Source organism: Rhamphochromis longiceps, linkage group LG5 (assembly GCF_057381845.1).
Source record: "Rhamphochromis longiceps isolate RC_006_pf linkage group LG5, R_longiceps_female_GT1.1, whole genome shotgun sequence".
Lineage (NCBI taxonomy): Eukaryota > Metazoa > Chordata > Actinopteri > Cichliformes > Cichlidae > Rhamphochromis > Rhamphochromis longiceps.
The window spans coordinates 6,049,737-6,064,887 of NC_140561.1; the positions used below are offsets into that span (position 1 = coordinate 6,049,737).

The 15,151-nt window shown below is 40.3% G+C and overlaps 1 protein-coding gene across 3 annotated transcripts in view; it reads right to left on the reverse strand.

Annotated features, from left to right (window-relative positions):
• Positions 1 to 13,889, reverse strand: part of fbln2 (fibulin 2) — an 83,697-nt gene extending 69,808 nt beyond the window's left edge. For 2 of the 3 annotated variants that reach the window (XM_085405541.1, XM_085405539.1), the window contains exons 1-2: positions 13,759 to 13,889; positions 9,297 to 11,206 (exon numbers count right to left, since the gene is read on the reverse strand). In XM_085405541.1, the coding sequence (XP_085261667.1) occupies positions 9,297 to 11,127 (1,831 nt within the window). In that variant the 5' untranslated portion in view covers positions 11,128 to 11,206; positions 13,759 to 13,889. The remainder of the gene's footprint in view (positions 1 to 9,296; positions 11,207 to 13,758) is intronic. The other variant, XM_085405540.1, reaches the window with a different exon arrangement.
• Positions 13,890 to 15,151: the final 1,262 nt, after the last annotated feature.

Consider the following 15,151-nt stretch of genomic DNA (forward strand, 5'->3'; position numbering starts at 1 on the left):
TAAGTCCTGCTGCTATAACTGCATACTCCCAAGAGCAACTCTCCATAACTAAGAGAAGCCTGCAGAACACTAAAAGTATCACGACTACCACAGCTAACACAATGACATACGTGGTAGACACTGGATTTACATACCAGGTTAGTGAATAGTTGGCATCTACATATTTATTTATATGTGTTTATTATTCATTAAAATGAATAAAATACATTTTCCAACTTTTTCTGTGTTTATAATTTAAAAGACTTCATCCAAAAACAATATTTTTGTCAAGGTCTTTCTTTTGATCCTTTCTTATTATTGTAAGTCTCATTTTCAGCGGGTCCTGTGTGGATTGCCATTCTTTCCTGTTTTCTGTGGTTTTCTGTGTTTTTACTTCCCTCCTTTGTTCTCTTTAATGCATTCCCCTGCACTTTATTACTTGTCTGTCTGTGGTGAGTGTATTTAGTCTGTGTCCATTCTCTCAGTTTTTATCAGGTTGTTGTCTGTGCTTTTCCTCGTTCCTTGCAAAAAAATGACTTTTACAGCAGTGAGGGGAAACTTCACTTGAGTTTTCACTGGTAAAACAGCACTTCTGTACTTCCCTGTGCTGGATTAGCAAGTGTTCTTTCATTATGCCAGCTATAAAAGTTTAGTGTTTCTTGTCACATTTACATTACACAATGTCTCTTGGCTTTCTAAAATGAACTCCATTTCAAATCAGAATCTTTTACCTTGGGGGAATCCCAAATCCCATCTGGAAGTGGGGATGTAACAGATGGCGACTTGAGCCACATTACTGTACACAAAGACAGCTGTTGTCGTCATGCCTGATTTATCTTGACAGTAACCTTTAAAAAGCGACTTCAAGACTGACTCACCTGAGTCCAGAGACGGGGAGTGTGAAGCAGCTCGCTGACAGAATAAATCATCCTTTTTTGACTGATCAGCCACTCCGTCTCTCTGACAGACTGTTTAGGATATCTGAATAGCTGAGTGAAACTTTTACGACTCACTGCTTGCAGAGGACACTTGCTTCTTTAAAAAAATTTAAACTTTTGCGTATTTTACAGAAAACTGATGGTGGAGCTGCATAATGCAAAATTGCTTCTTTACCGTAATACTTAAACTCACGGACTGTTGCCACACTTAAATCCTGCAGATGCTACATTTTTATATGAAGTTTTAGTCAACAGAAATCGCTGCACCTAAGTAGCTGGTGCTTAACCAGCAAAAGACATTTGTAACATATTTGTATAATATGATTTTATGTCAATATTAACTGTGTTGAAGACAAACATCAAGTATGGTTAAACCAGCTAACCTTTATTTAACCAGACAAATATAGAACATATTCTTATTTACAGATGAATCCTGGGAAAAGGTAAAGCTTCTTAAGGATGTAGAGGTAAGTATAAAAAGAAATATCAAACTAGAGTTCCACTCATGTCTGCATACTGAAACTGACTTTCAGTTTCACTAGCTATTTATCTTTCTTTTCACTTCCTGTTTGATTAAGGTTTCCTAGGAAACTATGATCTTTTTTGGGCTGGAAGGTCGAGGAGTCCTGACTTATCTGTTATATGATCAGTTTTCTGAAAAGAGCAACAATAAAAATACAAGAACAACTAGTGTTACCATCTGTTTATCTCAGAAAACAAACATTTGTTTATGATTACTTTTTGGCCATATGACACAATCAGAGTAGCACTCACTGCTCCAAAATAAAACACATCGTTTCTGCATGCTCTGAAATTTAACATTGATTCTATGCTGGTTGTTTGAATGGGTTTCAAAGTTAATGAAAGTGAGAGAAAAGGCACCAGACACATAGCAGAGGGGAGGTTCATTCTCAAATTTTGATGGAAGTATGTTGCCAAATTTTAAAGTGCTTCAAAACGGAGCCTCTATGCTATTCCATTTTAAACAGGACAGCACTCGTGTGACTGTGGCATGGAAGATTGATATAATCATATGTAATATGTGACACCATCCAGAGTCTGTAAAAGCTTCTATTTGGCATGTCACTAAAGCATAACCCAAACCCTTAAATGAGTTGCTGGTGACCCGGTGGACAGTAAGGGACTAACAATTGCCTAATCAGGTATTAATTAAATTAAGAATTCTATCGTCCGATAACGATATAAATCACAAAAATGTAACATTTTCTGTAAATTCTGTGAATCTCGGGCAGCTCGACTTGCGGGAAGTGTTTCCAGCTGGGCGTCGTGTAGCTGGAGTCGAGTGTTTTAACCGATGCATGAAACGATACATTTTTAGACATAAGTTGTAACGGCCACCGTTTTCTTTGTGAGTATTTATTACACGGCGTGCTGCGGGGAAAAGCCTGTTCTAACGTTTGAGTCTAAGGTTTATTTTTTAGCACCTGGTGGCTCTTTTTTACTTCTCATCTGTAAATAATCTGCTCTTTCACGTGATTCAGTTTATTTTGAAAAGTCTCAGGATCTTGAGCTTTATTGTGAAAGGTTTATGTGGAACAGAAACAAGCGGACACGGGATGGTTTTACCGTCGTTGTTGCTAACGACAACGCATAAAAACAGGCGCTTGTCCGTCCGTAGTGTGGTTATATTAAATATAAGTGAAAGAGAGAAATTAATATAGCCACTACAGTGACCATCAAAACCATCAAAAAATATTGCCGTAAACAGTTTATTTTGCGACACCACGAAACAAATCGTAAAATGAAACGATAGACGTTTTTATATCGTCATCCGATATATATCGTTATATCGAACAGCCCTACATGAGAGACATCTCCATTAGGAGGTAAGATAAAGATTGCTATTTTACATGTTTATAGTGAAATAAATGTATATAAAAAAATATACATTAATTGCCTCAAGGCAACACTGCGCAGTTAGCCCAGTTTTTTTCAGGCAATATAATTCATTAGCATATGTGTGTAGAGATGTGTTTGTGTGCATTTATATGATCATAGTCAATGTTTTTTACTTTACAATCTACTGATAATTACAGGACATAGACGTAAAAAGCTTTTATGAAAGGAAACCAAGGGAATGTGCACTTTCTGTCCTCAGAAAGTGAGGACAGTGAGCTTTCAGGGAGTGACAGTGAAGTAGAGGAGTGGATCCCTGAATCAGGTTTGAGGGACACTTAGGAGCTCAGGGGTCAGGGGGTAAAGTAATTGTGTGTGTGTGTGTGTGTGTGTGTGTGTGTGTGTGTGTGTGTGTGTGTGTGTGCGTGGGGTTATGGTCAAATGTTGGATGTATTTTGGTGTTTTATTGTTCTGTGAAATGTTTACATTGTTTATTTGTTGTTTATTTATTTGTTCATCCTTGTTGTACTAATAAAACTTATTATAGAATAACTTGGTGTTTGACTGCCCTTGTTGCACAGTGTTGCCTTGAAGCAACAAACCAATATCTGTTTGGGGGGGGGGGGGGGCGCAGAGTGTCAAATTTTATGATTGATATATTATTAGGGACCCTAAAGCTCCCCCGAAATAGGGAGAAATGTTTTTTCCCCAGAAATTAAAAAGTCACCCTGCAATAATACAAAGATAACATAGAAAATCCCATCACTGAGACGAGCCCCCCGTGAGCACACGCTTTGGCAACAGTGGGTAGAGATGGCACGATACCACTTTTTTATGTCCGATACCGATACGTAATATCGGATCGGTCCATCTCTAACAGTGGGAAGGGAAAACTCAATTTTAACAGGAAGAAACCTCCAGCAGAACCAGGCTCAGGGAGGGGCGACCAGCTGGGGGTGAAGGGAGGAAGACAGGACAAAGACACACTGGTCAAAGCATAGGTGTAACCTACTTGATAAGATGTAAAAGTTAGCAAGAAAAGATGGGATGCAGGTTTATTATGACAAACTAATGATTTTCCTTCACTTCCAAAATAATTACTTTATTGTGATTAATATATGAGTATAGTAGCGAGCTCTAAGGGACAGCGAAATTCATTTAATTCAGGGTGACTCTGAGAAAGTCACAAAGCACAACAAATGCTTAAACATAAGCACATGATTTTGTAACACATAATGTGCAAGAAAAAACATTACCACAGTGCCAGTTTTTGAAAAAAGAAAAGAGAAAAAAAATCTTGAGCCAGATGTTAAAGAGTTGCAAAATCTTTCATGCCTTTCTTGTGCTACCCTGATATGATATGCCAGGCTGCTGATAAACTTCATTATCAGCAGCCTGTCGAGAAGCCCTGCAAGAATCTCCTTCTATCTTTGCTTTACGGTTTTCAGAAGCTACCTGTCTGTAGTCTGCAGTGTTTCTATCTGAAGATAGCATGTTATCTGGAATAAGGGCACTTTCACACCCCAACAGATAACTTCTCCTTAGTTTATCATCCTACAGTACATATGCTACAGAGGACATGGCAATGTCCTGCAGAAAAATCCTTCCCTATTATAATGAATTACTTTGCAAATGGCCTGAAAATAAATCAAATGTGGTGCACAGAAATTACCTAGTCACATTCTTTCATCACAATACTTATTAAAACCAGCCTCCTAACAAATGAACATTTTATCATCCACATGCTCAATAAAAATGAAATGTGCTGAATGCACACACACACTAACAGAGTAACCCTCTACAGTCCTGCATGCTAACATTCTTCATTCGTAAAAGGCCAAAAGTATTTAACACAGGGAGGAGTAACAGGAAATGAATGAAAAAGAAAATAATGTTGTCCTCTATGGATAGCTTCCAATCTCAGTAAGGAGTATGGCCACGTTGATTGGCAGGTGACACAGCCAGTGTTTGGTAGGCCTCATGCACTACTCTGAATAATTAAAACTGGACCTCTTTCCTGAGTGTGTGCGTGCTGTTGGTGCCTTTCGGAGCATTTTTAATGAATAACCCTGGCTATTATCATGGCTTCTAAGCCATAATATTATGCTTCCTGTGGGTGGCTGTAGCTCAGGGGGTAGAGCTGGTCACCTACTGACCAGAAGGCTGGTGGCTCAATCCTAGTCTGTTCCAGTCTGCAAGATACTAACCCAAGTTTCTCTTCGATGCATCCATCAGAGCATGAATGGGTGTGAATGGGTGAAAGCACAAGTTATGTGAAGTGCTCAAGATAGAGTAGAAAAGCATTATATAAGAACCAGTCCATTTACCATATTGTTGGGGTCTCTAAACCGTTCAAACAATAAAACTCAATTTCCTATGACATAACTAAATATAGCACATTCCAAAAGGTCGATTCTGTTCATCTGGACGCAGCGTTTTCAGTGGGAGAAACGTTTCATCACTCATCCAAGTGACTTCTTCAGTCTCAGCTGAGCACAAAAAGTAATGACTTTTGTGTTTAGTCGATTACTTGTCACTGTTTTTGAGGGTAAAACCCACATACTAAACTCTGCTGCTCAACCCTACAAATGTGGCACCATTTAAGGGGACATAAGCAGACTTTACAAACGTATAAGATTTAGATAAAGTAATAGCCAACCCCAACTCCACAACATGGGTTGGTTGCTAACATATTTTCAGAATAATTGACCCAAAGTTCCTATTATAAAACTGCTAATTTATGGAAAAAATGAAATTAAAGAATTTGGTCATTATGTTTAAACTGGTTGTGTGCACCCCCACCTCCCTTACTCGAATGTTCCCAGTCACAATGGACCAGTCAGTTTTAACAAGTCTTATATTAACATAACAAACATTTTTCACCACCAAATTCAGTTCAATGGGTAGTTCAGTGAGTCGTTCACTGAGTCATTCAGTGGGTCGTTCAGTTGGTTTCATTTATTTGGTCATTCACTGGGCCATTCAGGGGGTCAGAGGCCAAAGGGGGTGGGGGGTGGGTGGATTCCCATTCATTTCCTATAGTGGTTACTTTTGACTGGGAACACCACAAATGAAATAATGTTGATTAAATAGTTGATTTTAAATCAAATGCTTAGTCAGACTATACAATACATTATAAACACATATAATGTTAAATGATCCTGTCTTATACAGGATCATTTTATCGATTTACAGTGTTCAGGTCATGCTATTAATTGTCACAATGCTTGTATTTTTCAATCCGGTTGTTAAGTGATGACATGATGATGTTTATATTATGCTAACATAGCTGTGTCGCTAGCGGTCACGTAGCACATGCATATACCAGCTAGCCAAACTTCAGTAACCCTACAAACGTCACTGCTGTTTAGTTTTCTGTCTTCATTTATGTTGGAAGTGATAGCAGAGCTGTACGTTTTAATTTGTTTTCAAAACCCCGCAGTCAGGACATGCTATATTGTATTTAGATAGAAGCTAGCGAGCTAACTCCCTGCTAACTTCTAACTCCGTTAAATGTCATAAATTCCGTTTTCATGGATGCCTGGATGTTAAACTCAATTGTTACACCTGGTAGAGCAGAACGCTGATCATTTTATTAAAGATGAAAGACTTTAGACAGTTTTTCAACTCTCAGTAATGCCATAGTGATCGTTTGATATATGGACCTGCAGCGGAGTTTAGGCCCAGACACGGCTAGTGACGTCAGACTGAACAACCGGATAGTGTAGCCACTGCACATGTAACTCTGTATCTCTAAGCCCTTCAGGCCACCAGTGTCTGGTTCTGTTGCTGCCTCGTGCTACACACATCCTTAAAAAAAAAAAAAACAGCTCACGTGTACCAGCAATAGATTATTTATCTCTCAGTCCCATATGAAAGGCTTTGACCAGCTAAATATAACAGAGTCAGCGACGTTGCGGTCTACCATCTGTGTAACTACCACGTACTGTCATTCAAACTACAGCCACATTTTTGTGTCTTTCTTTTTCAATGCTATAACTTTTTTCAATGTAAATAAATACCATAGAAATGTTATTTCTAAATCTTTGAAACAAAAACATTACCAACAAAGAAACATCTCAAATCAAAGCAGCTGACACAGGTGGCCAGAAAGAATTTATAAGGTCCTGCGAGGGAGCTGAGCGAGCTCAGGGTGAAGGATGGTGGTGATGGGTGGGAGACTGCTGTGAGCGGATGTTTGCCATGGGAGGAGTGTTTGACTCCTATTCCAGACACATCCTGGACTCACTAGTTCTGTGCCTGCTCTGACACCAAGGGACATGTGGCTGTTTTTTCCATACACATGTGACATGACTGGTATTTAGAATGGGACAGAGAAAGTGCAGGCAACTTTGTACAACTATACATCAGGAAGGCAGTCTTAAATGACTGTAATAAATGAATAGATGAATGTGGTATTTAAAATTATTTATGAGGTACTACGAATGTTAGTTCAAGCATATGCAATTTACATCAAAAACATCGTCAACATAATGTTTCTAGACTCTCAGGAATAAACGTCCAATACGTCCAATACAAGAAGATGCCAATGTGTCCGCAGACACTCGACAACACTCTTCAAAAGGTGCGACTTTTATTTCAAAGGCAAACTACTGTTACTTCTCCTGTTTCCAGTTTAGGACACACTTTCACAGTTTCACTACGACTTGGAGAGCAGTTGGTGAGTGTTTGCAGACATGTCAGTGTCATCCATTAAAACTACAGTGAATACAGTGTCAAAGGTTTTGACAACAGGTTGTATCACATCAATACAACTGGCAGAAACCTCAAACAAATATGTGCATGATGTCAAAGAAACCAGAACAGTTATGTTAGAAATAAAGTATATATTTCTGCATTAATGTAACGCAAAGAATCTCTGTGAAGGATGTTTTCATGATGTTAGCATGTAGCAGGCATTCATAAATAGGTCGGCTTTTCCCATACATGTTGCAGGTAACATTTCCCAGATGATTCTGCATAAATCCAGTAAAACAGGCCCACTGGATTATTACTTCTAATGGATTTCAATAAAATACTTTGCTATTGGCTGTTTAGTAATACAGTGGAACCCCGACTCGTTCCAGAGGGTCTTTCGTAAGTCAAAATTTTCGAAGCACCTTTTTCCATCGCCTTTTGAGTGAGGCGATGCTGGCTGAAGACGAAGTTCTTGGTGGAGGCTGAAGAAAGCATACGTATGCATGCATACATACGTACGTGTACATGTACATAACATTATGGAATTTAATTCTAAACATACTAAAACTTACATTTATGTTAATTAATGTACGTATGTACACTGTGCAATGATATTTCATATTTATGCCTTATGCCGGCCCCATTATGAATGAACGATAGGCTAATTGCAAACGAAAAGCACACGAAATAGCGCACTGCAACAACAATACGTCTTTCACGTGGAACAGCAAAACACATTTCTGAAACGGATACACGGGCATTTTGCCGTACCACGGGCAGAAATATTGCCGTTAAGTGCCTTCGTAACTTGAATTTTTTATTAAATGGTGTCTTCGTAAGCCGGGGTTCCACTGTACCAGCATTGCTACACAGGAGTGAAACATATAGAATGTCAAAAGTGCCTTGAAAGATCAACATTGTCTTTGAATCATAAAGAGACAAAGTACTACTAATATAATTTACATGTTACGATATGCTAAGATATTTCAGGTTATTTATCTTTTATTTTTGGAAATTGATTGTTTATTAAATGTGAGTGCTGCATGGATGTCAAAGTACTTAATTACATTTAAAAAAGACAATTTTCAGTATAGTATATACAAGTATATCTTACCCATGAAATAAAATGGGTTTTAGAGCTGTGGTGTAAACCGACTAAAGTTATTAAAAAGGGGAAGTGATTAATCTTACATATCTCTACTGCCAAGGTCAATTTGCTACAATGTAATGGAAAATGTTAAGTTCAGAAAGATGACACCGACCCAGTAAGGAGCAAAGCAGTTATGAAAAATTCCTCCTCTTTAGGACAAGAAACAAAGTTGCTCAAAATGTTCCTACTGCTTCAGAAGTTTACTTTTACTATTTGATTCATGATAATAATGTTTTTTTTAAGTTACAAGGCTGTCATTAGAAACAGAATGAAACAGAACGTTTTTACACTTGGCTGAGGTAGACATGGTAAATGGTAAATGGCCTGCATTTGTATAGCGCTTTTCTAGTCTCTAAGGACCCCAAAGCACTTCACACTACATTCACACACTGGCGATGGCAAGCTACATTGTAGCCACAGCTGCCCTGGGGCGCACTGACAGAGGCGAGGCTGTGTGACATGAGACACATCTACATTTTTGCCAGGTCTAAAAATTATTTTGTACAAGCTTTTTGTTAGTTTAACCCCAATTTTAATCCAAGTTTCATATGGAAATTGTACTAAAAAATCCATGCTGCCGTTTATGTTTGTATGCTAAAAAAAAGCACAAATTAGGATCCAGAAGAAAACATGCATAGCAAGGCTTGTGTAATCTTTTTTTTTTTTTTACTCACCCTCCTCGGGTTTGATGGGTAAAACAGGGCGATCTTCCTCAATCTCTTTCACTCCTTCCTTTTCCTCCTGTCTTCCTTCACTGTGACGGTTAATCACCATCTGATTTGGCTCTCCACCAAGCTGACTTTCTTCCAGTGTAACTCTCATTGGTGGCTGGGTGGTGGTGATAGACTGGAATACAGGTGTTGTCAGGGATTCAGGCCGCCTTTGGGAAGGAGTGACGGGCTCAGAAGTAGTCTTTTCATAAATGCTGGTTGGAAAGCTGCTCTCTGAGTCCTCCTCGCTTCTCTCTTGCACTGTGTCGATAGTGTAAGGCACATCCTTTCCTTCAGGCCCAGACACATTCTGAAAAGTTACTATTTCTTCCTGCTTCTCCCCCTGCATCTCTTCCTCATTCAACCTTTCCTTCTCATAAACTGTGAGTAGCTTCTGCGTTTCCTTTGGACCATTTGAATTTGCCTCAGGATGGATGGGAACCTCTGAGCTTTCCATGGTGTACAGTGGAAAATGTACTGTATCTGATCCTCTCTCTTGACTGGATTGGATCTCTGTACCCCTCTGTGGAAGACTCACATTGGTCTGACTGATAGAACCCCTCAGTGCCACGCTATCTGATGTATTTTTGTTATGTGCCTTAGTTTCAGTGCCTCTCTGAGGATAAATGGCACTTTCTGAACCCGCATGTGGATACTCAGTATGTTTTTCACTCTCTAATTCTCTGTGTAATGGAAATACGACACTACCCAAACTCTTGTGGCCATGCAATGAATCGTCTAAATCTGTCTGTGGACGTAAATTATTAAAAAGGACACCTTGCAAACTTGTTAGACCCTGCGAGAACTGCCAAGAAGATGTGGCACGCATATTTGGCATGTCAGTAGTCTGCTCTAGTCTCAGGGGACTTTCTGTCACTTCTTCTCTGCCTGAAGGATGGTCACGAACTCCATATCGTTCTCTCAGCGCCTGCTTGCCTTGCCTGTCAAAGCTCTGAAGAGAAGAGATGCGGTCAGGTTTGACAGAGCCTTGGGACACAGATAGAACTTTTTTAAAGGAAGAGGAAGATGGGGTGGGAAACAGCAAAGACTGTGGGTAGGTCTCTGGAAAGTCTGTAGGACCATAATCATAGTCTTCTGGTTTCTCTTTATCAAGCGGTGACAATTTAAAGAGAGGAAGATTTCCATTAGGAAGGTGATAAGGAGTGGCAAATTGATCTGTGTGGCCTTGTTGATCAAACCTGTATGGGAAATTATCATGCCTGATGACTGTATTATCCTCTGTGGGTGCAGCTAACATGGGTTTATGAACTTGCTGCGGATCACAGTCTGGTACCGGGTAGCACATGAGCTTCCCCCCTTCATTAGGGCAGTGGCAAACACGGCAAGGGTCAATGTGGAAGGAGTATCCAGCCTCAAACTTTTGTCCAGCATGAACACATCCAACTCGTTCGCACTGCATGCAGCCATCTGCAGGCTCGGAAACCTCGATGCAGTTTGGTGGCATATCAGGACAGCTGATGAAGTGGCAGCTGATCCGGCCCCCTCCTACAGGACAGGAACACTCGGTGCTACCATAGTCAACAAAGTAGGAGTCTCCCTCGGGCACCTTGCCATTCTTGAACCCAGCACTGATGCAGTCGTAGTACTGGTATCCCTCGCACGCACATCCTTTTTGTAAGCACGAAGCACAACAGGCACCGCTCTCCAGGACTTCTTCGATACAGTTGTCCAGCAGGGGACAGTTTGTGCCAGTGCAATCAAGCTGGCACAAACAGACACTCGAGTAGAAAAAAAACAGCGCACACTGCAGTAGTACTACTTCAGCTTGAGCCATGGCACCTGGTATATGTTCAGTAATGATGAAGATCAAGTCTTTAGATTATCTTTAATGACTCATGCGAATCACCTCTGCTCTGCAAGAAACAGGGAAAAAAGACAGAAAGACAGGTTTATTTCTCAAAATGCAAGAAAATCAACCTCTGGCTTCCCAGTTTAGCGCATAAGAGTCCAATTTTTACAGCCTTGCCATCTTTTTAACATTAAGACTACATACTTGTCATTATCATCAGCTGGAGTGCACTGTTATGAATCATTATGCAGGCTGTGATGATGAAACCTGGAATCTGCCCAGCTTCTAAATTTCTAGTGCATCTGTGATTATCTCCATAAAAACATTCCTCTCATAATCTTGTGTTGCAATCAACCTCTAGCAGTCTAATAGCTGAACATACATGAGATGCCTCATAACAGTCTGGCTGCTGAGTTTGTTGGAAAGTCATTACACTTTAAGAAAAGCACATTCTCTAAGGTAATTAGCAGGGTAGGGACCAAAGTGCTTGGCCTCCTTTAAATAATGATTCTTGTTGGAAGTTTCAGACTCAAAGTGATTTTATTTACTTTATTATTTCACTTCATCAGGAAGGAAAAAATCTTTCACTTATTTTACCATACAGAATGTGCCAAAAACCCATGCTGCCTTACACTACATGTTCTAACTTTGAGAGCGTTCCAAGAACTACATATTATGCTTTTGTAAAAATGCTTTTGGACTGATCTAATTCATCATCAGCGATACTAGGTACATTTTTCCCTGACCTTTAGGTCATCTCTGCAAATAAATACACCCTCCCTTCTTGGACTGACATTACGTTTCTAAGCACTGAATTCCACAGAGAATTCCTATGAACATTGTTGTCAGGAAAAAAAGAAATTCTGCTCCAAACAAGGACCCGCATCGTCTGTTAATCCCACCTGAGTCATGAGTAATACATCTGATGAGCAAAACAGCTCATGGCCTAAACAGATTTGAACTGCTTAGCTCATTATATGTTTTAAATTAAAAACTAATTTCTTTAATTTGTTTTGTTGTTTATTTGTTTGTTTGTTTGTTTGTTTTACCTCATGCCATAAATTCTCAATATAAAACTTTATAAATAAAAACACAAATCAAAATGTTGGCATTAAAGCCAGTGTCAAGAAACTATCAGAAGCATTTATCACTATGATTTTTCAAAAAAGTTCCCGGAGGTTTGGAGGAAATTCCTGTCAGAGCCTGCCATAAAGTGAATCACAATTAGGTGGTTAAAATCTGACTCCATCATAATTATATGGGTCCAGAAAGTAGGGGAACTACACAAGATCGAAGCCAAATTTATATAAAGTAGAGACCTGTAATGAGCCAATTATTGCAACGCTGTTATTCACTCTGTGGCAACTGTGTCTTACACTCTCTTAGAACCCTTTTCACCAACACAGTACTGGGGCCTAATCCAGAGCATATTTCCATTCGTTTTAGCTGCAAACATGAGTGGTGCTAGTGTTGAAAAGCAGGCAACAGCACAGGTCCTTGAAATTTCTGGTTTTAAACCACCAATGTGAACAAGTGTAGCTGGAGCTACCGCAAGAAACTTTCCCCCATTTGCTGGAAATTGTACCAACTTTTGAAATGTGATGCTAGCAACATTTGCCTCTGAAATGCAGGCAAGTTCTCAAAAGGCATCAAGGCTGAACTCTTTCCATCTCACAGCATCCTAATGGAAAAGAGGTGCACAATGCTAGCCCCTTTTAACTGCCCCTTTTCATACAGATGTATCCGATGTAATGCAATAGCAGCTTACTTCATGCTATTCTGGAGGCTTTCTGTTACCACACCTACAAGTTGGCTCATGACAGTGTGTCAGTGAAAGTGTCATGCACCTTTACTGCAGCAGACACAATAAAAGCTGGCAAGGAACGGCTGCAGAGGAATGGAAATACAGCAGCCTGGTGTTTCCCAGAGCTGTGAGGGAGGGGGGGGGGGGGATTCCTTCATTTCTGCCTGCCAAAACACACACACACACCCACCTACACACACACACACACACATACACCTATACACACACAGCTGAAGTAAGTAATGCATCGCTCTGACAAGGCCTGACAAAATAGTGTTTACTTTAAAAAAAGTTTTCAGTACCAGTCTTCATCTGTCCAGTGCAAACTCGCTTTGGAGAGCAGGCAGAAATATTCATTTACAGCGTTAGACGTTAAGAAAAGTCCCCCTCAGTAAACTCGCGACCATATGGTGCAAACAAACTGTAAGCAACTCTACAATTTCGCCGCTGTTTTAATCTGTCTTCATCGCATCTGTAACTTTCTCTTGATAAATGAGTGCGGCTACAGCGGATTCAAACAGAAGGGTTTCGAAAGACTTTGCATCTTTTCGCACAAACAGCAGCAACCTGTCTTCACCTGATAACTGTGGGAAAAAAGTTGCTGCAACACCGCATTCAGACACGGAACAAACGTGAACACCGGAGAAAGTTTGGAAAAGCTCATCTGTGCTGAGCGACGCGTAAAAGTTCTCAGCGCAACATCCATGGAATTAAGCTCAGCCTGATTTTAACGACGGCGCACAGGCTGGCGACGAAAAGCTGCAAATACTGTTTAAGGAATAAAGCCGGGCAGAGACGCTGCTTTGTGTTACCTTGTAGAGAGCCGCCGGTCCTCTGTGCGCCTCCAAATGTGAACCTTTTGACCATCGACGTGCTGTTGGGACCAAGCAGGCAGGCTGAGGGGGAGGTACAAAAAGTTTCCCTGCTGGAGACTCCGGAGGAGATCCCATCCTGATCCATAATGAAGAGCAGGCTCTGCGGGCATGGGCCCACACAATACAACTGCTAAAGATTTGATTTGGCAGGACAGGTGTTAAAAATAACGAGTTGTTATTACAGTAATTAAAGAGTGAATTAAAACCGTGCCTATAAAGCAGACACAGGGCTCTTTTCAGGAGGACAATGCCCCTGGACTTGTTTCCAGCCCCCTTTTTCATTTCTATATTGAGGAGACTGACAAAAGTCTCACATTGACAGGTGACAAAGTAAAGTAAAGTAAAAACCTAAACCACTGAGGCCTACAGTGAGGGCTGCTCTGGTTCCGGTTATGCTGCCATGGTTTGGATCCTTGTCCTCTTACAGGGAAGCAAACCAGTCAAAGGCAGTTCTGAATGATCACTTTTATTCTTGTATGAAGCATCTGATTTCTTCGAGGATGACATGCATAGAGCACGTAGCATCACCGAATGTTTGACGAGACCTGAAAAAATGTCAGTGTACAGTTTTATATATCATAGAGATGTTATGTCTATAATGTCTTGCTTTTTTTTGCTTTGAGTGCTGACCAATCATATTTGATATTTGGTTATGTGCAGGTAAACAGTCAACATAAAGAGCAAAAACAGTTGACTGCATTGGCATAAATACAACCTGGAAGCCATCAGCGTTAGGAGAATGACACACAGGAAATGGTCCAGAGATGAATCAAACCCAGGCCCCTGCAGCATTTCATCAGGTGAGCTGAACCAACTGAGGTGCAGTGGCACCCGGGCAGAGGAAAGCACTGTTTTGGAAACAGGTTTGTGTCTGATTAAACCTAACAAAAGAGTGTTTTAACATTCAGACAGGCTATATGTACCCACACAGATTTGTTATGGGTCGTTCCAGAGGTTTAACTGATCAGATAAAGCTTCATAATCAAGACACTGAGAAAAAGATTGATGCGTTCACGTTGTTCGGTAAAGGGCTGTAAAGAGCCCAGCAGTAATTACAGTCCTGTCCACCTGTCTACCTGCCTGCATGGCATCTTTTAGGTCGTTCTCTTTAACAATTTATTTTCACACTTTTTCTTCTTCTAAGGCAAAAAAAGCACTCGAGTACATGTAGTAGATCACAGTTCACACATCACTGTTGCTGCAAACTGTCTTCAGGTCCGTTGTATGGTTGGTTTGCTGCAAATTCAAGCTGATATATGTTCAATTCACCAATAAACAGTCTGTAAGCGGCTCACAGTACAACATTAAACCATCTGGGTGGGTTTTAGGG